At 45.1% G+C, this 26655-nt stretch overlaps 1 protein-coding gene across 1 annotated transcript; it reads left to right on the top strand.

Annotated features, from left to right (window-relative positions):
- The first annotated feature begins 598 nt into the window (after positions 1-598).
- On the top strand, positions 599-26655 carry Usp39 (ubiquitin specific peptidase 39). Its single transcript, XM_029478556.1, has 13 exons — positions 599-940; positions 2588-2657; positions 5505-5599; positions 6537-6664; positions 6922-7083; positions 8570-8795; positions 11852-11929; positions 15425-15492; positions 16170-16358; positions 18984-19126; positions 23602-23737; positions 25595-25681; positions 26180-26655. The coding sequence occupies exons 1-13, from the start codon at positions 676-678 to the stop codon at positions 26225-26227; spliced, it is 1695 nt and encodes a 564-aa protein (XP_029334416.1). The 5' UTR covers positions 599-675; the 3' UTR covers positions 26228-26655.

The raw sequence follows: 26655 nt of genomic DNA, 5'->3' as shown, positions 1-26655 counted from the left end.
TCCATATAGGCACAGGACATTTCTGGGGTGAGACAAGTTTCTTCTCTTGAATCTGTAAGTGTTCATACATCGCTATTTAGCAAATTAGACACATCAAACATGTACTATCCTGTATATCAATTATACTTCGATGGAACTGTCCAAATAGGCAGGGACTAAGGCATGACTCAGTGGTAAAGCTGAATTTGAAGTTTTATTAGCTAAACAATAAATGCGCCTTAGCAGAGTATTTGCAAACTCATTTCAAGAGCCCTTTAACTATGATACTAATTGAAGTTCCCAGGTATAAGCCTGAATGAAGGAGTTAATTTGGGAATACTGACTCCTTTTCCTGTGTAGGTCATCAGTCCCTGATCAGGGGACATCTATGGATTGTCGTTTCGAGACACAAATTGTCCTGAAGATATCTCGGGTAGAATGCTAGCTTCCTTTTCCCTACAATGAAAGTAGCCTGTGAAAGGTTCCTATTTAAGCCGTGAAGAGATGTTGGACAAGGACACAATATATTCGAAACTGTCTCGGTTGGGCCAGCAGCGTTTATAACGTTTTATAAGCCTGTATTGTCCCTCACAGCGACTCGTAGCGAGCTGCGTTTCTGAGGCCATCTCGACTTCTGATTGGCTGCTTGCTGCCCGTGCGCGGCGCCGGCGCGGAAGCTCCTAACTGGTGGTGGCGATGTCCAGCCGGTCCAAGCGGCAGTCCCATGGTTCCACCCGCGGGAAGCGTGAGTCCGAGTCTCGTGGCAGCTCGGGTCGCATCAAGAAGGAGCGAGACCGTGAGAAGGAGCCCGAGGNGGCGAGCTCCCGGGGTAGCCCGGTCCGCGTGAAGCGGGAGGCCGAGCCGGCTGCGCGAGAGGTCCCGGCGCCCGCGCTCCCGGTCGTGAGGGTGAAGCGTGAGCGCGAGGCTGATGAAGACTCGGAACCCGAGCGGGAGGTGCGAGGTGCGCGGGGCCGGGCCGGGCGCGTCCTCTTCCTTTGCCTGCTTTCTTCTTTCTCCTCCTATATTTTTAAAGACCGGTCTCAGGAACTTGAAGTTGTAACCAGAGATGGCCTTAGACTCTTGCTTCCCCTTCTTGAAGTCTGAGATGCCCAGTTTTTTGTCTGCTTTTTACTTTTCCTTTCTTCTGCCTCCCTGACCAGGCTTGAATCCAGCAGACTGGATTGCCTGTCATAATTCATCACAGCATTTCCCTATTAACGAATAGCCTACGTGGGTCAGGTGCTCTACTGACGACTGTACAGATGGACCCTTCTTCGGTTTTTTACCCCCACAAATTCCTAAGAGTCAGAGTCATGCTGTAATTTTTGGAATAAGGCCATTAGTCGAGTCCCAGTGCACCCGACTCAAGTATTGACTTTGTACTAGTTGAATAGTTTGGAGACAATTCTGCTCCTCCTGGGTTTTGCATGGGGGTTGTTCCATGTTGTCTTGTAAAGGATGCTGATGTAATGACCAGCCTTGGGAGACAGATAGTATTATTCCATAGTGCAATAGGGAGGGAGTAAGGTCACAAGAAGATATAATCTCCTTCTTTAAGGGCAGGGATCTTCTGTAAGGCAACCCATTATAAGCACTGGTTCTTTTTCTAGTCTGTTATGGGACTTAACTCTAGGATCTGGCAAAGATGTCATATAATAGGGTACTGTTATTGCTGTAGTAGACTCTTTGTTTTAGTCTGTGATCATGTGGCTTCTGTCAGCATCCATGAAGCTGTGTCAAGCTAACACATGAGGGTTAACTTTAGTTAGAGTTAACACGTTAGGATTAACTCTCAGAACCAGCACAGTTCTTGGACTAAAAGTAGATTTAAGGATATCCAGCTTATCTTAGTACTTGTGATATATTTCATGATACTTTTCCTGCCCATTTGATATTTATTTATTTACTTATTTAGCCAGGCTCTTACTAAGTAGCCCTGGCTGTCCTGGAACTTTCTCTGTAGGCCTCAAACTCAGAGATTTCACCTAGCCTACTCACTCAAGGGCTAGGATTAATGGTGTACACCACCAATGCCTGGCATTTATTTATGTGTATGCATGTACCATGGTATATGTGTGGAAGTCAGTGGGCAACTTGTGGGAGTCCATTCTCTCTTCCTAGCCTGTGTGTCCCAGGGATTGAACTCAGATAGTTGGGTTGGTGGCAAGCACCTTTACTAAGCCATCTCACTTGCCTGGATTCCTTTATGTAATATATAAATTAATCTTTTATTGGTTTTATATATATATGTAATAGGCCTACTCTTAGTTTGCAACTTATTTCATTAGTGGCCTTTTTTTGAATGTTGTCACTAAAGGAAAAGGAAAAGCTCATCTTTCTGAGATGTGTGTGTGTGTGGTCCCTGGCTGTCCTAGAACCTAACTGTAGTGATCAAACTCTCCCAATCTTAGTGATCAAATGTCCCCATTTCGGTGATTTTGTTTTGTGTGTGTGTGTTTGTTTGTTTTGTACCTGTGATTTGAGGAGAGCCTCCAGTCCTCCGTTTGTGATGCTGGAGCAGACCTTGCCTGTGTGTTAAGTGTTCTACCACTGAGTTACTTTCCAGCACAAGTTTCCCATTTAAAAGCCTGTATGGATTTCTCCTCAGCAAAGAATGGCCGAGTGGATTCTGAAGACCGGAGGAGTCGTCACTGTCCGTACTTGGATACCATTAATAGGTCAGTAATATAGAAAGGATGAGGGCAAGATTTGGTGATGTATCTCAGTAGTAGAGCAGATGCCTGACATGTCATAAGCCCAAGGTTTAATCACCAATACTATGCAAACAAACACAATCAGTGGATTTTTTAAAATTTACTTTTAATTTTATGTATATTGGTATTTTGCCTGCCTTTATGTCTGTGTGAGAGTGTCAAATCCCCTGGAGCTGCATGGATGTCTGTGTGGGAGAGTACCACATCCCCTGGACCTGGAGTTACAGATAGTTGTGAGTGGGTGCTAGGAATTGAACAACTGGAAGAGCAGCCAGTGCTCTTAACTGCTAAGCCATCTCTCGAGCCCCATCAGAAGATTTTGAGATGCAGAATACAGTAGAAAATTCTCTAAACTGAGCATTGAAGCATTCTAACTTTCCTCCTTTTATGCCTGTCTGCCTAGAAACTTGTCCTTCTCACCATGCTCAGCCATGTTTTCCCTTTATAGTGGCAGACTGCGGTTTTTGTTTTGTTTTGTTTTTTGAGATGTGTGTGTGTGTGTGTGTGGTCCCTGGCTGTCCTAGAACCTAACCAGGTTGTTGTCCTTGAATTCAGGGATTTGCCTGCCTCTGCCTCCTGAGCGCTGGGATTAAAAGCATGCACCACCACTTTAATATCAGCTTCAGCACACAGGTTAAGTGAAAGAGCTTACAAGAAAGGCACGGATTTTAAAAACTGCTTGAGTGTGTATTACTTTTAGCTTCAGAAGATATCATGTATATTTAAGAGGCATTTAACTAAATAGTTAAATTATTTTGATGACTTAAAAAAAGTCAATACTGAGTTTTATATTTTAAAATAAATTTTATTAGTTTTAAAAGAAGAAAGTAAGACACACTAAAGAGCATGGGCATGGGGTTCTCAGAGGAGAGTTCCTAGACTTTTGTTGTTGTTTATGTGTATGTGTGCCCCTGCACAAGGTCATGTGCATGAGGGGCCTGTGGAGGCCATAAGAGGCCCCAACTCCCTTTGAAGTGAACTTGTGGGTGGCTGTGTGGGTGCTGCAAACTGAAGTCTACCTGTCTGCAAGTGCTCTGAACCATTGAGCCGTCTCTTCCCGTCCCCAAGGTTTTGATTTGTTTCCTTGTTTTTGTATGGCAGAGACAGTCCTCTTTTCTTGTATATTCTCTGGTTTTTCAGTTGTCCTCGACCTATCTTCTAGAATGGTGCTCTCCAATAGAACTCTCCACAACAGAGAATTGGGTTTTAAAATGTTGTTTGTTTTTTGAAACAAGGTTCTGATATATGGCCCAGGCAAACATTGAATTCTTAACTCTCCAACCTCAGCCCTGAGCGTAGGGATTGTAGGTGCCCCACCAAACCCATCAGCAGTTGCTCTTGAGAGGGGATGTTTGCTGTGGGAAGCGCAGGCTACACGAGGCTCTTGGTGGTTTGACATACGGTTTATGCAGTTGAAACACTTAATTTCTTAGTTTGCTTGTGTTGTGGCACTGGAAATCAAATCCAGGGCATTTATGCTGGACGTGCCTTACCACCTCAGCCCCGGAACTAAACTTAAATTTAATTAACAATAATCACATGTGGCTAGTGGTCCCTCAGCAGTACAGCTGTTAATATTTACTATGGAATCTCACATTTGTGGGTTCAGTGGACATAAAACCTTCTTGTCTCTTTCTGCTCAGCACTGATACCGTGGCTTTGTGTTGTCTTAAACTTTCCCACCTGCTTGCTCTCTCATCCCTCCTCCTCTATCCTGTGGTTTTTCTCTTTCTCTTTTGGTGTGCTAGATCTTGTGCTTGCTGGGCAAGTACTTAACCACTGAGCAAAATTCCCCAATCCTTTCCTTTTCAAATCCCCAAGCCCCCCCTCCCCCTTCTTTTAAACAAAAAATAAGATTTTATAGCCAGGCATATTGGTGCATGGCCTTAATCCCAGCACTCAGGAGGCAGAGGCAGGTGGATTTCTATGAGTTCAAGGCCAGCCTGGTCTACAGAGCCAGTTCCAGATCAGCCAAGGCTACACACAGGAATTCAGTCTTAATAAACCATAAATAAATAAATAAATAAATAAAAATTTTAATTTATTTTTGAGCCCGGATCTCACTGTGTAACCCCAACTGGCATAGAATGCAATGTGCAGACTAGACTGGCCTCAAACTCACAGACATCCACCCTCCTCTGCCTCACCAGTGCTGGGATTAAAGGTTTGTGCTACTATGCCTGGCAGAATGTTTTGTCTCTAAGAGGATGTGTTCACACTTGAGGTCCTCTCCCCATGCTCATGGGCTCTTACTTTAGTCCTATTTGTTGCTTTCCCTGCAAAGAGTGTGACTGTAATGGAAGGTTCTTTCTGCTTTCCACCTCTTACTGTGTCATCCAGGCTGATATGGAACTCTTTATGTAGCCAGAGCAGGCCTCAGCCAGTTTATTGAAACTTGTTTCTATAAACTGTGGTTAATATTTACATATAATCTATGTAGATTACTAATCCCAAATATAGTGTCAGTGCTATGTAAAATAGTTGTCATATTGTCATTTAGGGAAAAAAGTCTGTTCATGTTTAGTGGAGATACAGCTTTAGCTTTGCCAAATGTGGATCTACTGGTTTTTTTGAATATAATGAAAAAGTGTGTCCTGGGTGTTTGTGTTTGATGCAGACAGTTTGAGCCTGCTGTGGTGGTGTGCTAGAGGTATGTGGTTTGTGTGTGGTTGCTACAGCCTTCTCTTTTGTATGTGTGTGTGTGTGTGTGTGTGTGTATGTGTGTGTGTGTGTTGGGAGGGGGCGTGGCATGGTAGAACACAGAGTCAGTGCCCCCTCACCCCTGCCACTGTGCTGTGCTCTGTCTCGCAGGAGTGTGCTGGACTTCGACTTTGAGAAACTCTGTTCCATTTCTCTCTCGCACATCAACGCATACGCCTGCCTGGTGTGTGGCAAGTACTTTCAAGGTAAGGAAACGGCCAGGAGAATAAACATGTTCACTTTGTGAAGCTCCCCCCCCCCCCCAATCTTTATTTCCAGGAAAGAGGAGAAGGTTCCCTCCTTGGTCAGAGTTGAGCACATCTGGAAGGGAGAATGATGTGTGAAAACAGACTAGCTCTCCAAACAATAAGTTTCTAAGCTTCTTTCTTTTTTCTTTTTCCCTCCCTCCCTTCCTTCCTTTTGGTATTGGTATTGGTTCAAACGTGCTAGCAAGTACTTCACCAGTGAACTGCATCCCCAGGCCCTGGGTTTCCTGAGTGCTAGGGTTATACGTGCTGCCACCATGTCTGTTTCCAAAGTCAGTTACTAATGATTTACTACATTTAAACGTTGTTATTTCTATATACGTATATGTATATTTGTGGGTGCCTTTGTGTGCTTGTGTAGATGTCAGGACAGTATGTGGGAGTTAGTTCTTTTTCTACCTTTTCTAATCATGTGGGTCTAGGGGTCAAACTCAGGTCATTAGGCTTAGTGTCAAATGCCCTTACTGAACTTTTTTGCCATCAAGTAAGTAAGTAAGTAAGTAACGTGTGTGTGTGTGTGTGTGTGTGTGTGCGCACGTGTGTAGACCAGGTCTTGATCCTCCTGTCACCTCCCTAATGCTGAGATCACAGGTGTGTGTCACCCTGCCCAGCATGTATCCATATGTATTTGTATATTTACTTATCAAATAATGTACTTTTGGCTGTTCCTAATTTTTGATACATGTGAAAAGTTGGTTTATGTGTCTGCTTTATATTGAAACTGATCCCCTAACTTACATCTTCCTGTTCTTCCTGGTTCTCTCTGTGAGGATTAATTTCATGGGAGGCAGAGGACTTGGTTTCTGCTTTTAACGTGGTAGACCTGATTTGTGCTTTTCTAGGCCTTTCTCTCATAGCCTTTTCCCTGTCCCCACAGGCCGGGGCTTAAAGTCTCATGCCTACATCCACAGTGTCCAGTTCAGCCACCATGTCTTCCTCAACCTCCACACTCTCAAGTTTTACTGCCTTCCTGACAACTATGAGATCATTGATTCCTCGCTGGAGGATATCACGGTATGTGTCCCAGGTTGCTGTGGGGGCCACGTTGTTTTGTGAGCTATCCCAAGAATCCCTGGAAAGTGCCCTCCCTACAAGAGGTCATGGAAGTATTTGGAGGGAGAGCAAAAAGGTGAAATAAATTTAAGATTTCAAAGTAAGTTCATGATGGTAATCTGCTTGTGGACGTTGTACATCGTGGTGCGGAGCCTAGTGCGCACCACGATGTACAACGTCCACAAGCAGTCATTGATTCCTCGCTGGAGGATATCACGTATGTGTTGAAGCCTACTTTCACAAAGCAGCAAATTGCAAACTTGGATAAGCAAGCCAAATTGTCCCGGGCATATGATGGTACCACTTACCTGCCAGGGATCGTGGGACTGAACAACATAAAAGCCAACGACTATGCAAATGCTGTGCTGCAGGTAGGCTCAAGGAAGATCACTGGGGAGGAAAGATGGAAGCAGTGTAAAGGCCGCCAAGAAATTCCTGTTCTCTTAGACAGTGCAGGCAGAAGGTCTGTCTGAGGGCGCCACTTGAGCATTTGTTCTGCAACCAGCAGAATGCTCCTGTCTGTCTAGTCAAGGTGGTGGCTGCCACATGCTGAGGGATTTTTTCAGGCTCTAGATTAAGGCTCCTGAAGTTTCTAGGTAATAACAGGTGGACTCTGTTACTCCGCAATGCCAAAATTAAACATGCTGCTTGTATTTCCTTCTCTCCCTCTTCCCCTCCTTCCCTTCCTCTTTTCTTCCTTCCTTTCTGTGTGCATGTATGTACTATGTGGGCATGTACATGTGAGAGTTCAGGTATCTGTGGAGTCCAAAGAAAGGTGTTGGGTCCCCTGGAGCTGGAGTTAGAGGCAGTTTTGAGCTGCCAGACATGGATCCTGGAGGTCCCCTGCAAGAGCAGAATGCAGCCCTGAATACAGTTTTCAAAAGTACTTTTTATGACTGTTTGCTTTTTCTTTTCTTTTCCTTTTTTTTTTTTTTTTGGTTTTTCGAGACAGGGTTTCTCTGTGTAGCCCTGGCTGTCCTGGAACTCACTTTGTAGACCAGGCTGGCCTCGAACTCAGAAATCCTCCTGCCTCTGCCTCCCGAGCGCTGGGATCAAAGGTGTGCGCCACCACACCCGGTGACTGTTTGCTTTTTTGTTTGTTTATTTAGTTGGTTCTGTGGTCTTGTTTTTGTTTTTAAGATAGAGCCTTGCTCTGTATCCCAGGCTGACCTGTACTCACTACATTGTCCAGCCTGGCTTCATACTTGTGGTAGTTCTCCTGTCTTAGCCTCCCAAGTGCTGGGATTCCAGAGTTGCACTGCCTTTCTTTTTCATTTTTTTTTTTAAGATTTATTTATTATTATACTGTAGCTGACTTCAGATGCGCCAGAACAGGGCATCAGATCTCATTACGGGTGGTTGTGGGCCACCCATGCGTTTGCTGGGATTTGAACTCATGACCTTTGAAAGAGCAGTCACCGCTCTTAACCGCTGAGCTATCTCGCCAGCCTCACAGCCTTTCTTTTAAAGTCCTTTTTGGTGTACATGTTCACTAAAGTTGGCAGCCTTTGTTTTGTGTGACTCGGTGAAGGACATTTTACTGAGCTCTGAGCTCTGGCATCATTTTCAGAGGGTCAGTTTCTTTTGGACTTTTTTTGTTTGTTTTTTCAGAGATAGGGTTTCTCTGTGTAGCCCTGGCTGTCCTGGAAATCACTCTGTAGACCAGGCTGGCCTCGAACTCAGAAATCCGCCTGCCTCTGCACCCCATATGCTGGGATTAAAGGTGTGCGCCACCACTGCCTGGCGCTTTTGAACTTTTTAAGGACATCCTAGGCCCATCCCAGGCTTTGTTTGAATGATAGCTAGAACAGCTTGGTCTCAAGGGGCTTTGTGTTAACTAGAGTGTTTGATCTCCAGGCTCTATCTAATGTTCCTCCTCTTCGGAACTACTTCCTGGAGGAAGACAATTACAAGAACATCAAGCGTCCTCCGGGGGACATCATGTTCTTGTTGGTTCAGCGTTTTGGAGAGCTGATGAGAAAGCTCTGGAATCCCCGAAACTTCAAGGCGCATGTCTCTCCTCATGAGATGCTTCAGGCTGTCGTACTTTGCAGCAAGAAGACTTTCCAAATTACCAAACAAGGTGAGAGACAAGTCACCCTCCTCTCTTTGACTTACGGACAGCGTATCAAGACTGCTGAACACATTCATTTCCACTTTGCAGTGAATCCTGATAGGAACTGAAGGGACTGTTCCATGGATAGTGGATTAGGCTCTTCATTCTTCTCTGATCAGTGGGTCCTATGCAGAGAAACCAAAGAGATTGCAGCTGAGCGAATACAAACTGTTTCATTTGGCAAATAGTGGTATTGTTTGTGGGGAAACCTGGGCAAGAGCGTGTTGTTGGTGAGCAGCTGCCACCTGTGCTGTGTTCCCCACCTGTGACATGTTCCCCATTGGATGCTCAGGGAACTGTTGGCTCACTCTCATCTCAGAGTCCAGTTCTGACTGCTACTGGGTGAAGTCTCCGGGTCCTATGCAGCACCACAGCACATCCATTTGTTCATCCTTTTGTGTTTGAGACAAGGACTCACTCTGGAACCCTGACTGTTCTGGAGCTCACTGTGTGGACCAGGCTGGCCTCAAACTCAAACTCTGCCTGTCTCTGTCTCCCCAGTACTGGGTCATCCTACACTTTGCTTTTCTTGCTGAGTTTTAGCGCTGTGGTGATCAGGACTGTGATTATTCTAGGAGCCCCCTGGCTAAATGGGGAGGGTAGTTGTTTAAGAAGGTAGTCAGAGTGTGCTAAGTGCTGTGATCAGAGAAGGCAGAGTGTCCTCCTCGTGGGAGCATCTGGGAAGAGTCCTGAGTGGTAGGGAGAAGAGAAGGAGGTGGGTTGGTAATAGGCATTCCAGGCTGGCAGTCATGGAGGTGCCAGTGTATAGTTTGGCATGCACAAAAGTGTCTGGCACAGAGAGTAAGTAGTCATATCTCGGATTCCATGGTCAGTGGAGAGCCAAGGTGCTAGCTGGAAAGGAGGATTTTTCAGTTTATGTGTCTTTGTAAAAAGATTGGATTATATTTTAACAAGGTTGAGAATCAGTTGACACAAAAGTGTGATGTCAGATCTGTGTTTGAGAAACATTATTCTGAGCTGGGCATGGTGGTACACGTGCGTAGTCCCAGCACCTTGGAGGTGGAGACAGGAGTCCAAGTCACCTTTAGCTACATGAGGTCTTTTCCCCAAAAATCCAAAAACAAAATAAAAACTCCATTATTCTGATAAATTGCTTAGAGGGAAAATCTAGTGGCTTGCTTTTAAAAAAATTTATTATTTTATGTGTGTAAGTGTTTTGCCTGTATGTATAAGTCTGTGTACAACATGGATGCCTGGTACCTGAAGATCCAGAAGAGGGTGTCAGATTCCCCACAAACTGGAATTATAGACAGTTGTTAGCTACCATGTGGGTACTAGGAAACCTGGGTCCCCCCGAAAGAGCAGCAAGTGCTTTAAAGTGCTGAGCCATCTCTCCAGCCATCTCTACTCCACACACCTTTTTTTTCCTCCCTCCATTCCTCCCTTCCTTCCTTTCTTCTTCCTTCTTTCTTCCTCTTCTTCCTCCTTCCTTTAAAAAAAAATAAAAAAAGATAGGGTCTCACTGCAGCCCTGGCTGTCCTAGAACTTACTGTGTAAACCAGATCAGACAAGCCTGGAACTCACAGAGCCACCAGTTTCTGCATCCTTAATGCTGAAAATGAAGGCGTGTGCCACCATGCTTGTCTAGTAAAGGCTTTCAGAGTCTCAGGTATTTAAGGAAAGGAGCAGTAGACGATGATAAGGAAAGTAGGTATGGAGCTGAGCGTCTTGGGGTTTAGGATTTTAGGATAACAGAGAGAAAGAGTCACTTGGGAATAGACAGTGTTTATTGATCAGCACCCCATGATTTATTCCCAAATGAGTAGAAGTTACTGAGCCATTTGAGCACAGTGTTTCACCGTTTACAACAAGGCCAGTAGCACCTCATGTGCTATAACTATCAGATTCCAACATCTAGATTCATAAAGCATTTTGTTTCTGGACCAACTCTGAGGTGGTTTTGATCTTTAAGATTTGTTTTATTTTTAAATAATGTGTATGGGTGGGTGGCTCTGTGCATATTTGTCCAGGTGTCCGTGGATTCCAGAGGGTGTTGAATCCCCTGTAGCTGGGGTCACGGGCAGTGGTGAGCAGTCCACTGTGGATGCTGGGAACTGAACTCAGATCCTCATACAAGCAATGGGCTGTTTCATTTCTATGCCAAGGCTGCAACAAGCTACGATATTTTTGTAGAGAAGTTTATTTTGTGTGCCATGGAAGGTTGTATCTGTCAGCCTTCCCTTTAGCTTTTGACAGCTTTGCAGAGTTAAAGCTTAATTGGTTAGAGAGTTGCAGATAAACCTTAACCCTAAGAATAAACTTCCGCTTACCTAGTTTCTTCTGTCAGAGCACAGGTTGTTGTCAGTGAAGCACAGTTTTCTCCAGTGTCTGAGACCTGGGTATTGTCATTTGCTTAGATGTATGTGGTGTTTATGTAGAAGTTTTTGCTGTGGTCATTGTAATTAAATAGTGGTGTGGGGGAGTGGAGGGAAGTAATTTTGTAGAGTTGTCAGGCCTTTGGAATCAGGTTGATGAAGTTAAAGAAGACTATAAAGTCTTATAGATTTTAACTAGATGAGCAGAGAGGCAGATATTTAGTAGCCATTATCCCAGAAATAATTGAGAGGCAGGCAGTTAGTCTCTTCTTAGTCACTCTTATCATGGGCCAGGAATGTTGCTTGTTCCCAGAATCCTTTGTTCCACAGTGTATGTAGATGCCTTTTTAATACTAGCACCAGAAGTCACCTTCCTGAAACACTAGAGTCTTTGTAAGATAGGGAAGGGAGGCAGTCAGAGCTGCTTTGGAGAAGTGGATGTTACAAGGTCTTCCTTCATTCATTGCTGTCACAGGGTGATGAAATACGTTCTGGGACAATGACAGGGTCACCAAAGTACCTTGAGAGAAAGTGAAGACTGAAGACCTTGAGGAGTGCGGGTGTTTGTGGTCAGGTAGAGGAGTCTGGGATGTGACTAGTGGCTGGAGAGGATGAGGAGGCCAGCCAGTCCATGCTGAGTTCCTTCCTGCCTCTGAGCTTCAAGATGTTCCTCTCCCTTTTTCCCAGGGGATGGAGTTGACTTCCTGTCNTGGTTTCTGAATGCTCTGCACTCTGCTCTGGGAGGCACCAAGAAGAAGAAAAAGAGTAAGTCACGATGCTTGGCAAAGGAGCCCTATTTTCTTCTCAACATTTTTTTACAACTTCTCTCTCTCTCTCTTTCTTTCTTTCTTTCTTTTTTTTTCTGAGACAGGGTTTCTCTATGTGGCATGGGCTGTCCTGGAACTCTGTAGACTAACTGGGTTGGCCTCAGGAACCGCCTGACTCTACCTCCTGAGTTCTGGGATTGAAGGTGTGCACCACCACTGCCTAGCTTGTCCTTTTCATTCTTCACTTTGGGGTTGGGGGAGCAGGTGAGGGTTAGCGTGTAGTACACTACCTTCCTCATTTGGAGACAGAGTCCTGCCCCAGCCCAAGCTATCCTGGAACTCAGGTTCCTCCTGTCTTAGTTTCCTCTGCTGAAATGACTTTGAACTCCTGATCCTTCTGTTTCTACCTCCCAAATGTTGGGATTACAGGTGTGTGCCATTAGGCTGCACTAGGCCTGCATAGATCTCGCTCTGTGTTTAGTTAGAATGTGGCTATATTCTCAGCCTGGTTTTTCCTAGTTTGTTTTGTATTATTTATTTATTTAATCTTTGAAATACAGTCTTGCTGCGTAGCCTAGACTGGCTTCGAATTTATGATCCTCCTGACCTAGCCTCCCAAATACTAAGATTACAAGGCCCCAGTGGTGTTTTAAGCAGAAATGCCTGGAGGATATTATGTTAAGTGAAGGAAGCCAGACCGAAGTCTTGACTGTGTGTTATCACTCCAGAAGTGATCTTCCAGCAGCAGAGTAGAATCCTGGTTACCAGAGGCCTGAGGCTAGATGGGCTCAGATAAAGGAGTTAGCAGGAAGAGGAGCTCTCAATGTTCTTGACTGAGTACAGTAACAGTGGTGACAGCCACTAACTGTATATTTCAGTGTAGCTGATAGGATTTTTAATGTTTTGAGCACAAGGAATGATACATGTTCAGAGATGGATATGCCAGTTAGCCTCAGCTAGTCCTCATTGCACTCTGTGTGCATTTATTGAAATAGCACTTTGTCCATTAATAGTTTTTGACTATCAGTTAAAGTCCCTCACCTGCTCAGATTAAAGGGTTTTTTTTTTGTTTGTTTTTTTTTTGTATTTTGTTTTTTTGTTTTTTGAGACAGGGTTTCTCTGTATAGTCCTGGCTGTCCTGGAACTCACTTTGTAGACCAGGCTGGCCTCAGAAATCCACCTGCCTTTGCCTCCCAAGTGCTGGGATTAAAGGTGTGCGCCACCTCCACCTGGCCAGATTAAAATTTTATTTACTTGCATGAGTTTATGAACTCCACTTGTGTGTAGTACAAGAGCCCTTAGAGAGCAGGGTGTGGCAAGCCCCAGGAAAGCTCATTTTTTTGTTGTGGTGGTAGTGGTGGTATGAGGGCTCTATCTGCATGTACACCTCCAGAATCCCATGGTTGTGACTCACCATGGGATGGCTGGAAATTGAACTCATGACCTCTGGAAGAGCAGCCAGTGCTCTTGCTGAGCCATCTCTCTAGCCCCTTGCTTTTCTTTTTTGAAACAGTGTTTCTGTGTAGTTCTGGAACTGGCTCTAAACACCGGGCTGGCCTTGAACTCACACAGATCACCTGCCTCTGCCTCCCAAGTGCTGGGATTGAAGACAAGTACCACCACCCATTAGCCAAAGCATGTTTTTACAGTTCAGAAATGGATATAATTATGCCCTGGAAATCTTGACCCATTTTAAAATGGAGACTTGGGGAATTATGTTCTAGACCCTTAGGTTTCTGCCAGCGCTAGAGCTAGTGAAGGACTGAGCTGAATGTTAAGACCTGTACCTGGAGGCAAAAAGCTGGTCTCCTAGATTCTCACACTAAATGTCCCTCTGACCCTCAGCCTCTCTGGTTTAGTGGTCATTTGATGTTTATTTTGAATACCAGTTGTAGCTTAGAGCTCATAGACTTCAGGTCCAGGAGAGTTGTTCTGGAGACGTAGGCAGTTTAGTGTTCTTCTTTATTTGATTGATTAAGTGTGTGTGTATGTGTGGTGTTTGATTTGAGATAGGGTCTTGTCATGTTGCCTGGGCTGCCTCAAACTCCTAATCGTCTTCCTGTTTGCACTGCCTGAGAACAGGCTTGTCCCACCCAGCCCTCTTGTCCTCTGTGTTCCCATGGCTTTGCTGGTGATGGAGTGTAGTATTTTGCTCTAGAATGCTTGTCCTATCCATGAGGTAAACTCAGCCATGCTCATTCTCTCTGGTCTCTAACTTGTGTCTCACTGGGATTCCAGGAGCCCATGCAAGCTTTGGGTTTTTACTGTGTTGTGTTAGTCATTTCTCTCCTGTCCAGTGTGAGTTCCATATTGTCTCCCTTCAAAGGCATGTGTGATTATGAGAAATTTCTTGGTTGAACTGCTTTTCACTGTGTGTGTGTGTGTGTGTGTGTGTGTGTGTGTGTGTAGTGGGGAGGTCCAGGACTGGCAGTAGAGGTAAGGACTGCCTTACCCAGCTTTCTAAAGGGTGAGTGGTGCCGGGATCAAACTCAGGTTTGCATGCTTGATGGAAAGCTCTAGATTCATCAAACCATTTACCTCTGCCTATTTTTTCGTAGTTTAGTTTGTTTTTTGTTTTGAGGCAGGGTCTTATGTGACTGAAGTTGCCTTTGAACTCTTGATATTCCCCTTCCTCCTCCCAAGTGCTGGGATGACAGGCGTGAGCTGCCGTACCCAGTTCTAGCTCAGTTTTGACTGTTCTATCTATCAGTTTTGATAGTTTTAAAAATATTAAGTATTTTACATGTATGAATATTTAACCTGCTTTTTTTTGTTTTGTTTTGTTTTGTTTTTTTTTTCGAGACAGGGTTTCTCTGTATATAACCCTGGCTGTCCTGGAACTAACTCACTTTGTAGACCAGCCTGGCCTCGAACTCAGAAATCTGCCTACCTCTCCCTCCCAAGTGCTGGGATTAAACGAGTACGCCACCACACCTGGCTCGCCTGCTTTTTGTTATGTGTTTCATGTGTGTGCCTGGTGCTCTCAGAGGTCGAAAGATATCATTGGAGCCCCAGGAACTAGAGTTCCGAGTGATTGTGAGCCACCATGTGGGCGCTGGGAACCAAACCTGGGTTCTCTCTGTAAGAGCAACAAGTGCTCAGCTGCTGGGCCAGCTCCTCAGCACTCAAGCTCGTTCCCACTCTCCTTCTGTCTCTGTCTCCCTCCATCCCTCCCACCATCCTTCCCTCCACACACATGTGTGTCTTTAAGCTGTGTAAGTCACACATTCATTTCAAATGCACATTTTCTGTTTTTCATGACCCAGCCCAGTGGTCAAAGAGTGTCCTGTGGAAGAGGTATAATGTAACTACTTAGATTACTATACCATTACCATGACGATAGCTGTTATAAAGTGAAGCTTCTGTGCTTAGAGAGAGCGTGAGTCTTACACCAGGAGATTCTTGTTTATGCCAGAAATTTAGACGGTGGGGATGTGTTCTCGTCATGCTTTCTGGACTCACAGACGTTTTATTTATCTTTCTACTTGTACAGCTATTGTGAATGATGTTTTCCAGGGATCAATGAGAATTTTCACCAAAAAGCTTCCTCATCCTGATCTGGTGAGTGTCCAGAACAGAGTTTTAGCCTGATACATGCTACCTCAGGGGCTTGGGAAAGCACAGGAGCTTAGAGAGTGGACAGAAAGTATCCCACAAGGAAGTTCCACAAAACACTCACAGTTCTGGCCTTATTGTGGTAATGTGCTGTAACCTCAGAGTTTGTGGTTGGTAGTCCATTGGTTAAAGTGGTCTGACCACTGAGTGCTTCTTGTGTAATCTGAGAACTTCTAAGACAGTCTGGTATGTAAATAAAACCTCTTAGAAGGTGGATAGCAAATTTGTCTTTAAAAGTTGGCCTATAAAGTAACAGGTTTGATGGTGTCATCTCTAAACATGTATGTCACTATACTTGGTTCTAATTAAGCCCCTCCTCTATTGCCGTCCCTGTTCCCATTGGCTTCTTCCTGCCAGGTTTCTCCACAAATAGTTCCTCTTTTTGCTTCATGTCACACAAGCTCTTGTCCTGTTTGACCATCCTCTTTCTAGTTTCATGACACACATAGGCACACACGTGCCATCAGTTTTTGAATGAACATTGTCAGGGGCTGGTTCTGAATTCAGCTGCCTGAGCTCTGGACTAAAGAAGATGTGAGTACATCTCCCACACAGGACACAGTGTCCTCTGGCTTAGCTCCATGCTCATACTCCTTTCCTCTTTGATTCTCATTCATTTCCAGCCAGCGGAAGAGAAAGAGCAGCTGCTCCACAATGACGAGTACCAAGAGACGATGGTAGAGTCCACNTTCATGTATCTGACGCTGGACCTTCCCACGGCCCCGCTCTATAAGGATGAGAAGGAGCAGCTCATCATCCCCCAGGTGCCTCTCTTCAACATCCTGGCCAAGTTCAACGGCATCACGGAGAAGGTAACCAGGTCGCCACCCTTGCCTGCTCGTTTGCTTTGTTTTTAACTTTCTCATCCTTTTCACAGTGTTAGCGGCAGGGCCTCAGAAGTAGAAGGCAAGCTCTCCCAGACCAGGCACTCCCCAGCCACCTTGTCTTTACACACATGTCATATACTTACACATGTTGTAGGCATTCCCCAGCGCATACGTCTCATATATGCACTAAGTGTATTGCCTTTCTCAAGCCTCCCAGCCCCGCGTTTAACTCTTAACTTAGAGCCCCTTCCTCCATGGCTCATGCCTGTATCTGAGTAGAGAGAGGTGGGAAGTTTAGATGTTTGGAAACAGTAAATACAGAAAGCTCATCTTTCAAAAATTATTATTTTTATGGTTTTGTTTTTTGAGTTAAGGTCTTATCTAGGCAAGTTAGCCTAGAACTTGCTGTGTAGAACGAGCCTTGAACTCGTGATTCGCCTTCCAACACTCAAGTTCTGACTTACAAGTGTAGGTCACCATTTCCAGCTTCAACAATTATTTTTAATTTGTCTATTGCTCTTGTTTTTTGTTACTAATATGGATGCTTACCCATAAGCAGCACATTGTGGGCAGTATTGGAAGTGATGTCCCTGGTCTGTTGGGAAGCCATCTCCTGGGGTGGAGTGGGGACCCTCTTCTCTCCGCCCCCTTTTGCTCAGTGTTTCTCTCTTACTGAGCTGGAAGGGCAGTCTAGACACTGTACCATTGGTTTTTTGACAAGTCACTCTATTTTATTTTGCTAACGTTTTAGAGGAAGATCCAAACGCCTTCCTTTGTAAACATTTCTCCATTTTTCTAGATGCCCTTCTAATGAGTCTGCTGTTTGGAAGGGAAACAGCCTGTAGTCCCTCACTAGCAGAATCAGAGAATGAGAAGGGAGTCTCTCACTTGCTGTTTAGTAAGGTCATTGTCCAGAGGGTTTTGAAGTAGGCAGATTATAATTTTCAATCAGTATTTTCTTGAGTGCTAGGAGATGGCTCAGCAGGTAAAAGTACTTATCACATAAGCCTGGAGACCCTAGTCCGATGCCTGCAGCCTGCAGTAGAAGGAAAGAACAGACTCCTGAAAATTGTCCTCTGGCCTCCAGACGTGAATTGTAGCATATGTACACTCACATTCACCCAACATTTCTCATTTCTCTCTTCTCTCTCTCTTTCTCTAACACATGCTCACGAGAGAGAGAGTGCATGCACACACACACACACACACACACACACGTAATAAAATGAAAATATTTTCTATTTTCTTGGGCAGCTTGTGGATCTCTGGAGAAGTCTGTTTTCATCCCTTCTGAACTCAGTCAGTTCCGCAGGAAGCCTTGTCTGGCTGTTTCTCTCTAGTTACAATTAGTCTTTCATTCCGGTCTCTTAAGTAAATGTGAGTTTTTTGCCATACTAAGGTTTGAGCCTTGGCCTCTTGTATGTTAGGTAAGTGCTCTATTGGGCTATATACCCAGACAAGGATAAAAATTTGTATAAAGAAAAACTGTTCATGCCGGGCAGTGGTGGCGCACGCCTTTAATCTCAGCACTTCGGGGGGCAGAGGCAGGCGGATTTCTAAGTTCGAGGCCAGCCTGGTCTACAGAGTGAGTTCCAGGACAGCCAGAGCTATTCAGAGAAACCCTGTCTCGAATGACCAAAAAAAAAAAAAAAAAAAGAAAGAAAGAAAGAAAGAAAGAAAGAAGAAAAACTCTTCACAGTGCTGGAAAGATGGCTCAGGGATTAAGAGTGGTTCTTGTAAGAACCTAGGTTCAATTTCCAGCTCCTACGTGCTATCTTATGACCATCTGTAACTCCAGTTCCGGGGAGCTGGCTCCCTCTTCTGGCATCTGTGGGCACACATGGTTCATAGACAGACAAATTACCCATACATGTAAAAGGAAAAGCAAAGCAGAGCCTCTCAGTGTTCACCAGCTTTCCATCCCTCGGCCTAGACTCAGTGTTCACCAGCTTTCCATCCCTTGGCCTAGACAGGTGCCCCGCCCTTCCCTTTCCCCTTGGCCATACAGCGAGCTTACTGGACATGTGACACACTAGACTGCTTACACAAGCTTGGAGATTTTTTTCTCAGATGTGTGCTTTGGTTTGAGATACGTCAGTGAGTCCTGTGTGCTGAGCACACGGTTTTCCATAGAGCTACACCCCCAGCCCAGGTCTTTACACAGGAGGGGTGTGAGAAGTTGACAGCCACCTCCTTTGGAATACTAAGGGTGTTTCACTGCTGCTAAGTCAAGACATTTTCCTCCATTTTGAGTAAAGTAAGATCTGTATGGTGGAAATTCAGCTTTTAACTGACTTTTTCATTAGATTAGATAGTTGTGTTTGCCTGAGCCCACACAGCTGTAATACTAGTTTCAGCAACGTGATCATATACTGGCTGACATAGCCCATTGTCAAGGTATCTTACTTAGTGTTTGCCACACTGCTAATCTTAGCCTTATTTGTGATTTCTGAGACTGGGTGTCTTTTGAAGTCTAGGTGTGATGCAGAATTGTGTTTAAAAACCAGAACAAAGGTCAAGCCCCCACTGTAGTATCTCCTGAGTGCTGGTGCCTGTTCTAGTAAGTACCTCCTGAGTGGTGGCAATGATGACATCAAATTGTCTTTGTAGGAATACAAGACTTATAAGGAGAACTTCCTGAAACGCTTCCAGCTCACCAAGCTGCCTCCGTATCTAATCTTTTGCATCAAGAGATTTACTAAGAACAACTTCTTTGTGGAGAAGAATCCAACAATTGTCAACTTCCCTATCACGTGTGTATCGCCCTGCTTCCCTGTGCTGGGGTACCCCCACATCTTTCTTTTCTAGATAGGGTTTTAGGTACCCCAGGCTGTTCTTGGACTTGACAAAATGATCTTGAACTCCTGAAACTCCTGCCTCAGCCTCCCAAATCTGCAGCTGCACATCTGGCCAGGAGTTTGGAAGTCCTTCCATGTTGTTTCTTTTGGACTGACGTGGTTGGGGAGTGTAAGAACAGCTTCCTACATCATAGACATGGGGCTCTTGCTAGAAGGATCCCTAAAGCTGGATGCTTCCCTAGATCCAGCCATTTCTTTGTTTGCTTATTTGAGATTCAGTCTCATATAGCCCACTCTGGCTTTGAAGTCACTGTAATTCTAAGATGACCTTGGACCTTTTGTTCTACTGCCTCCTGCCTTTCTAGTTCTGTAATTACAAGCATGTAATAATGATAGCAGACTGTCATAAGTTACAGATTTTAATATGGGACTTTTTAATTTACCCTGCAGTTGAATTCCCATGGCTATTTTGAAGGAGCCAGAAGTATACCAGATGGTTTTAGTTGGCTGCCTTCTAATTCAGAAAGATCTCATTAGGATAGACCATTGGTTTTCAGTTCCAAAGAGCCAATGTTTTTAATTTTTTTTTTTTTCTTCGAGACAGGGTTTCTCTGTGTAGCCCTGGCTGTCCTGGAACTCACTCTGTAGACCAGGCTGGCCTCGAACTCAGAAGTCCTCCTGCCTCTGCCTCCTGAGTGCTGGGATCAAAGGTGTGCGCCACCATGCCCAGCTGTTTTTAATTTTAAAAATTTTATGTGTATGGATACTTTACACACACATATGTCTGTATCATATGCATGCCTAGTACCCACAGAGGCCAGAAGAGGCCGTTAAATTCCATGTAACTGTAGTTGTAGACACTTGTGAGCCCCCATGAGGATTCTAGGAATCAAACATATTCTTGTGGAAGAGCAGCTGGTTACCCTGACTGCTGAGCCATCTCTCCAGCTCCAGGAGACAGTGTTTACACGATCTGAAGAAGTTCTCTGAGTGTGTGGAGAAACCTCATGGTTGTGTGACAGTGAGTGTGTGTCAGCATTTGGGTACTGGGGTTGGAGGAAGGGCAGTGTCTTAAGCCTGCCTGGCAGAGAGAAGGCTGTGTATGAGCCTGTGATGCTCAACTCGGGAGTGCCTAGGACATGCTCAGCTTTCTAGTGACTGGGAGGTTGTTCATTTTGGTCGGTATAACAAAGCAGTTTGGGGCAGTAGTGGACAGGTGCTTCCCTCTTGGATTCTTTTCCTCCCATTTCCTCTCACTTTCCTCACACCAGCAGCATTGCCTGTTTTTCCGCTCTGGAAATATTTCCAGTTCTGGTTTCTGTGCAGTCTAAAGTGTTGGGCTGGAGAAGTGGCTTAGTGGGGAGTGCCCTCGGGGCCATGCGACTGAGCTGGCACGAGCCCTAAGGCTCCTCCTTCCAGGTCTGCTCTCCTCCTGAGCATCTGGGATAGCACATAGTGGGGAGAGGGCGTCCTGGGGATCCTCTCCTCTTAACTACTACACACTGAGAGGCCAGGCAGCACTGTATCAAAGAGCTTTATCTGAATTTTATCCACCTTTTTTTTTCTTTTTTTCTAAAATTTGGAAACAGGATTTTGCTATGAAAATCAGGCCTGGTCTTTGCAGAACTTGCGAATCCCTGGCTCAGCCTCCTCAACCTGGAATTTTAAGTGTGTGGCAGCTGCCATGTAGGAGAATTTCTTAGTGAGGAATACAAGAGAATTTTCTTTTTTAAAAGAATATTATACATTTTTTTAAAGATTTATTTATTTATTATATGTAAGTACACTGTAGCTGTCTTCAGACACACCAGAAGAGGGCATCAGATCTCATTACAGATGGTTATGAGCCACTATGTGGTTGCCAGGATTTGAACTCAGGACCTCCGGAAGAACAATCAGTGTTTTTAACCGCTGAGCGATCTCTCTAGCCCACAATTTTTTAACTTTATGTGTGTAAATGTCTTACCTGCATGTGTGTCTGTTTACTGTGCATCTAGAGCCTATGGAGGTCAGAAGAGGGCACTGGATCCTCTGGAATTGGAGTTACAGATGGTTGTGAACCATGTAGGTGTAGAGAAATGAACCTGGGTCCTCTGCAAGTGCAGCCAGTGCTCTTAACCTGAGCCATGTCTCCAGCTCCTCCTTACCCCCACATCTTTTTCCTGTTCTTTGCCACCAGCCTGTTTGCATGACAAGTAGAACACAGAAGCCACCTGTCTGTTCTCTTTAGTGGGACTCCAGAAGCACTGTCTTTCAAATCCCATCAGTCAGGATGTATGACAGAGCTAGTCTCTTGTGAGTTATCACCATCACCAGTGTGCTTCAGCTCCAAGGGGGCTGCAGCAGGTGGTCCTGTTCAGTAGCTGCTGGAACGCTTACCCTCCTAGCTTTCCTTGTGGCCTGGAGTGTGGCTGTTTTCATTTGTGCATCTGGGAGTTGTGACTTCAGTAGCTTGCCTTTTGGACAGCTTGCTCCGGAGAATTAGAAAACAGGAGATCTATTCTTAGAATAGGACTCAATGACTTTTTTTTTTTTTTAAAGATTTAGTTATCCTTTAATCCCAGCACTTGGGAGGCAGAGGCAGGTAGATTTCTGAGTTTGAGGCCAGCCTGGTCTACAGAGTGAGTTCCAGGACAGCCAGGGCTATACAGAGAAACCCTGTCTTGAAAAACCAAAAAAAAAAAAAAAAAAAAAAGATTTATTTATCATTATAATAAGTACACCGTTGCTGTCTTCAGACACCCCAGAATAGGGCATCAGATTTCATTACGGCCGGGCGGTGGTGGCGCACGCCTTTAATCCCAGCACTTGGGAGGCAGAGGCAGGCGGATTTCTGAGTTCGAGGCCAGCCTGGTCTACAAAGTGAGTTCCAGGACAGCCAGGGCTATACAGAGAAACCCTGTCTCGAAAAACCAAAACAAAAAACCAAAAAAACAGATTTCATTACGGGTGGTTGTGAGCCACCATGTGGCTGCTGGGATTTGAACTCAGGACCTTTGGAAAAGCAGTCAGTGCTCTTACCTGCTGAGCCCTCTTGCCAGCCCCAACGACTTCTTTACATAGAAATTCCTACATTGTATTTCTTTTGTTTCTGGTGTGCACTTAGACCCGCATGGATGTTTGTAAGCCGTGGCACATATGTGGGAAACCGAGGATGACTTAGAGGATTCAGTTTTCTTCTCCACTGTGTGGATCCCAGGGATCAAACTCAGGTCACCAGGCTTGCATGGTGACCACTTGACCAGTAGACTCATTTTCCTAAGTGTTTTAGATTTGTTTTAAAAAAAACCTTTATTGAGACAGGGTCCCTACATTGTTTTTTTGGATCTCAATATGTAGGCCAGGCTGACTTTGAACACACAGAGATCCTCTTGCCTCTTCGTCCTGAGGAATTAAAGGTGTGTGTCTGGCTACGGTTTATTTTACATCATTACAATTAACACAGCTCACATAGGTAGCAGAGGCATGAAATGGGAGTTTGTTTATTCAAGGCTTCTAGACTAGGAAAGCAGCACTGAGGAAAGTGGATCCAGAGAGTATGCATCACTTTTGTATGTGAGTGCTTTGGTCAGCATGTGTGTGTACACCACATGTGTGTGCTGTGCTCTTGAAAAGCAGAAGATGGGTTGAGAGACCTTGCATAAAAAATAAGAAAGAGAGGAACTGAGGTGTTTATCTCACTTCTCCAAGCATTCACATTCATCTGCGTGTCACACAGGAACAACACCACACATACAAAGGAACAGAAGGCAGCTGGCTCTCTGGACCCATTTTTTCTTCAGTGCTGGTTTCCTAGTCTAGAAGCCTTGAATGAACTCCCATTTCATACCTGCTACTTAATGTGAGCTGTGTTGCTTGTAAGGACTTTACCTCTGACTTCACTGAAAGAATGAAAGCAGTAAGGTCCTTGACAAGTGAGAGGCTGATGGTTTGCCTAGTGTTCAGATTAGGTGGTCACAGTGGTGGCATAGCATGGAGTCAGTCTTCCTGTAGGGTGCCTGAGGGCAAAGGACAGGTGCTGCCTGAATCCTGGAGCTGCAAGGTGGACTCCCAGGTAATCCTGTGGTCAAGCCCCTGCTCAGCTCATTGCTCCCAGGGCAGGCAGAGGAGTCACATTCCTTGTGTAACCTGCTTAAATTCACAGCCGTCATGTGACAGCCAAGATTTCCATTCAGGTCCAGGTGAGCACAGAGCCTGCACTTTGGGCTCCTAGACTTGCTTCTAAAGGGAATTTTCCTGAGATAAGTAGTTGCTGTTGAAAAATGTAAATTCAACTCACTGGAACTTTTTTGGCACTGCAAACCCTCGCAGAGGTAGGACCCTAAAGTTAACAAGTCAATAGTTCTGTGTGTGGTTCATTTGTTCATTTGTATGGGGCACATCTCTAACTTCACAGCCATGGTCTGACTTACTTTGTTTTTTATCTCCAGAAATGTGGATCTGAGAGAATACTTATCTGAAGAAGTCCAAGCCGTCCACAAGAACACCACCTATGATCTCATTGCCAACATCGTGCATGATGGCAAGCCCTCTGAGGGCTCCTACAGGATCCACGTGCTTCATCATGTGAGTGGTGTGGCCCAGAGCTGCAGAATAGGTGGTGCTCCTGTGCTGACTTTGAGCTTGTTCGCCGGTTTTGGGGCCTGGCTTCAGAGCTCTCTATGTACCAGAGGCAATGGCTTTAGTTCTGTCTTACTGTTAGATGTTCCCTGAAGCTTTCTGAGGTCCTGAGTGCTGGCTCTGCCCCAGCACAGTCACAGTAGACACTGGTTTTCAACTGGAGTAGAGGCCAGGGATGTAGCCACAGACCCTACAGTGCTGTTACACCCTTCCTTAAATCCAAACTATTGATCCTAGTTAATTAGGAAACTGCCTTAGATTATGTGGATGTATAATGAAGTGTTAGGTGCTCTGAGGGTCTCCTGAGGATTCTCATACCCAGCCAAGGTTGAGAACTTCTGTTCTGAGTCAGAGCCCCACCAGCCAGAGTGACTTCTCAGCCCAGCAGCAGTGGTACCATCTCAGGGCTCCTTACAATGGCAGAGTCCCAACCCCGTGGAACACTTCATTATTTAACAAGACCCTTTGATGTGTTTGAAATTTACATTTTTGAAGCTTTGGTTTTGAAGCTTTGTCTTTTTATGGCATCGTTTTTGAGACTAGGTCTCACTCTGTAGCCCAGGCTGGCTGAGAACTTGAGGCAGTCCCACCCTCAGCTTCCTAGGTTCGAGGATCACAGGCATTACTACCTAGCTGAACTAAAACTTTTTTAAGAGTGTGCCTAAGCTGAAAATAAAAGCATCCACAGGATATATGTACAAACACAGGATTTAGTGTAGGTTGTTTTAACTTGGTTAATGTCTCTAGGACTAATGGTTTACTGTCCTTAAAGCTTAGCTCTCACACAAGCCAGTAGCATTGGGATTTGTGGTTAGATATTTGGCCTCAAAGCCTGTGTGCTTAACTAATCTTAGAACCAGAAAGGGACTTGCTGAAGTGGGCCTGCACTTTCTCTGTTGCCCCTGTATTTTGAACTCAGAGTATGTATAATAAATGCAACAACCTATCATCACAGCCTTTTCATCTGTCAGATGTCTGGCTGCATCTGCACGCATCCCGAAACCTTGCTCATGCAGCATCCTGTGAGGGGGGTGGCTGCGTGGGCATCACTGGTCTGCAGTGTCCACCTCATGCAGCATCCTGTGAGGTGGTGGCTGTGTGGGCATCACTGGTCTGCAGTGTCCACCAAGGTGCCTTACTTCATTCTTTGTTGTTGCTTCTCTGAGAGGGGGAGAATGTCTACTTTTAGGTTCTTAGCAGCTAGATTCATGTACTTTTTTAGGAGTTTGTCTGATTTACCTTTTTTTTTTTTTTGGACAGGAAAAAAGACATTAGAGATTAGAGGGCTTTCTCTTTTTCCTTTTGAGTGGCCACCTAAATTCCTTTCCAGAAGGGTAGAAATGGGTTTGGGGATTTAGCTCAAGTGATGGGGTATCCAGTGTGCACAACACCTTAAGCTTGATTCCAGTCACCACATAAACTGGGTGTGGTGACATACACTCTAATGCCTGTACTCCAGAGGTAAAAGCAGAGAATCAGAAGTTCAAGGCCGTCCCTCCTTGGCTAAAGAGAAAATCTGATGCTAGACTGGTTACGTGAGGGCACCCTTATATACAAACACGCAGAGAAAGGACAGAAAGGAAAGCAGAATGTTTGGGACTTCATTGTACTTCAAAGGCTCCTCCACAGGAATTGAGGTTGCCTGAACTGTTCGTTGAATCAGGTCTAGCCAAGGTTACGAACCATCCTCCTGGCTCTTGCTGATGTTTAGTGGCCATTCTGATGTGTCTGTCTCTTGGCTGTGGTCATTTTTAACCTCTGATTTTGGAGAGCCATTAACCCATCTCTTTGTGCTTTGTGCAGGGGACTGGCAAGTGGTATGAATTACAAGACCTCCAGGTGACAGACATTCTGCCCCAGATGATCACACTGTCTGAGGCGTACATTCAGGTGGGTGTGGGCCAACGCAGGAAGTGGAGCTGCTGTAGCCTTGCTTGCAGGGCCCGGTGCTTTGAGTGTAAGGGGATCAGATTGTGTGGCTCCGGAAGCCAGTCAGACTTACAGAAAGGAAAAGCATGGAAGCCTATCAGTCAGCAAGGAAGAAAAGAAGTGTGTGTGTGGCTTTGTGAACTAGCAGAGATCTGTAGCTCTAGTCCTAGGAGATCCAAAGCTGTCTTCTGACCTGTGTGCACACCAGGCATGCCCACGGTGGGCACATACATACATGCAGGTGAACACGCATACACCTTGAATAATAAATAACTGAAAAAGGATGGAAGAAAAGTCACGGGGGAGTGGGAAATGAAAATGGAGCGAAAGGGACTGTTGTGGACAGTGCGGACTGTTTTTGAGACTGGTGTGTGTATCGGTGTCCTGCTGTCTGTTTTCTGCACAGAATAGTTACTTGATGGCCAGCTCACTGAAGAGATCACTTTCTATTTCTGACAGATTTGGAAGAGGCGGGACAATGATGAAACCAACCAGCAGGGGGCTTGAATGCCTTGTTGGGTTTTTATTCCCAAGGGCTATGGCTGAAGATGGTAAATAAAAATACTGAAGCTGTAGCTGAACACAGACTGACTGAAAGATTCCTGCCCCAGTCCAGTTTTTATGGATTCTGGCTGCATCACCATNAAGGAGCCTGTCTGCCCTGATGTTCTGCGCTGTCTGTCTCCGGCAGCACGTTGTGGTCAACACTTCTTCCCTTTCAGCATCAGCGGGCAGAACTCTTACAGATGGATGCCTTATTTGAATTGCTGCAAGTATCAAAGAACAGATAGTTCGGTAAAACATCAGGTCTGGAGACCCTAGGAATAAACGTGAAGTCAGCAGCACCCTTCTGTCATAGGTAGTGGCTTTCCTGTAGCTCCCTTCATCTCCTCGTGGGACGTGTGGGATGGATTAAATATCCTCCTGTTTTTAAA

The sequence above is a fragment of the Mus caroli genome, chromosome 6, assembly GCF_900094665.2.
Source record: "Mus caroli chromosome 6, CAROLI_EIJ_v1.1, whole genome shotgun sequence".
In the NCBI taxonomy this organism is placed as follows: Eukaryota; Metazoa; Chordata; class Mammalia; order Rodentia; family Muridae; genus Mus; species Mus caroli.
This window is presented reverse-complemented; position numbering and strand designations above follow the sequence as displayed.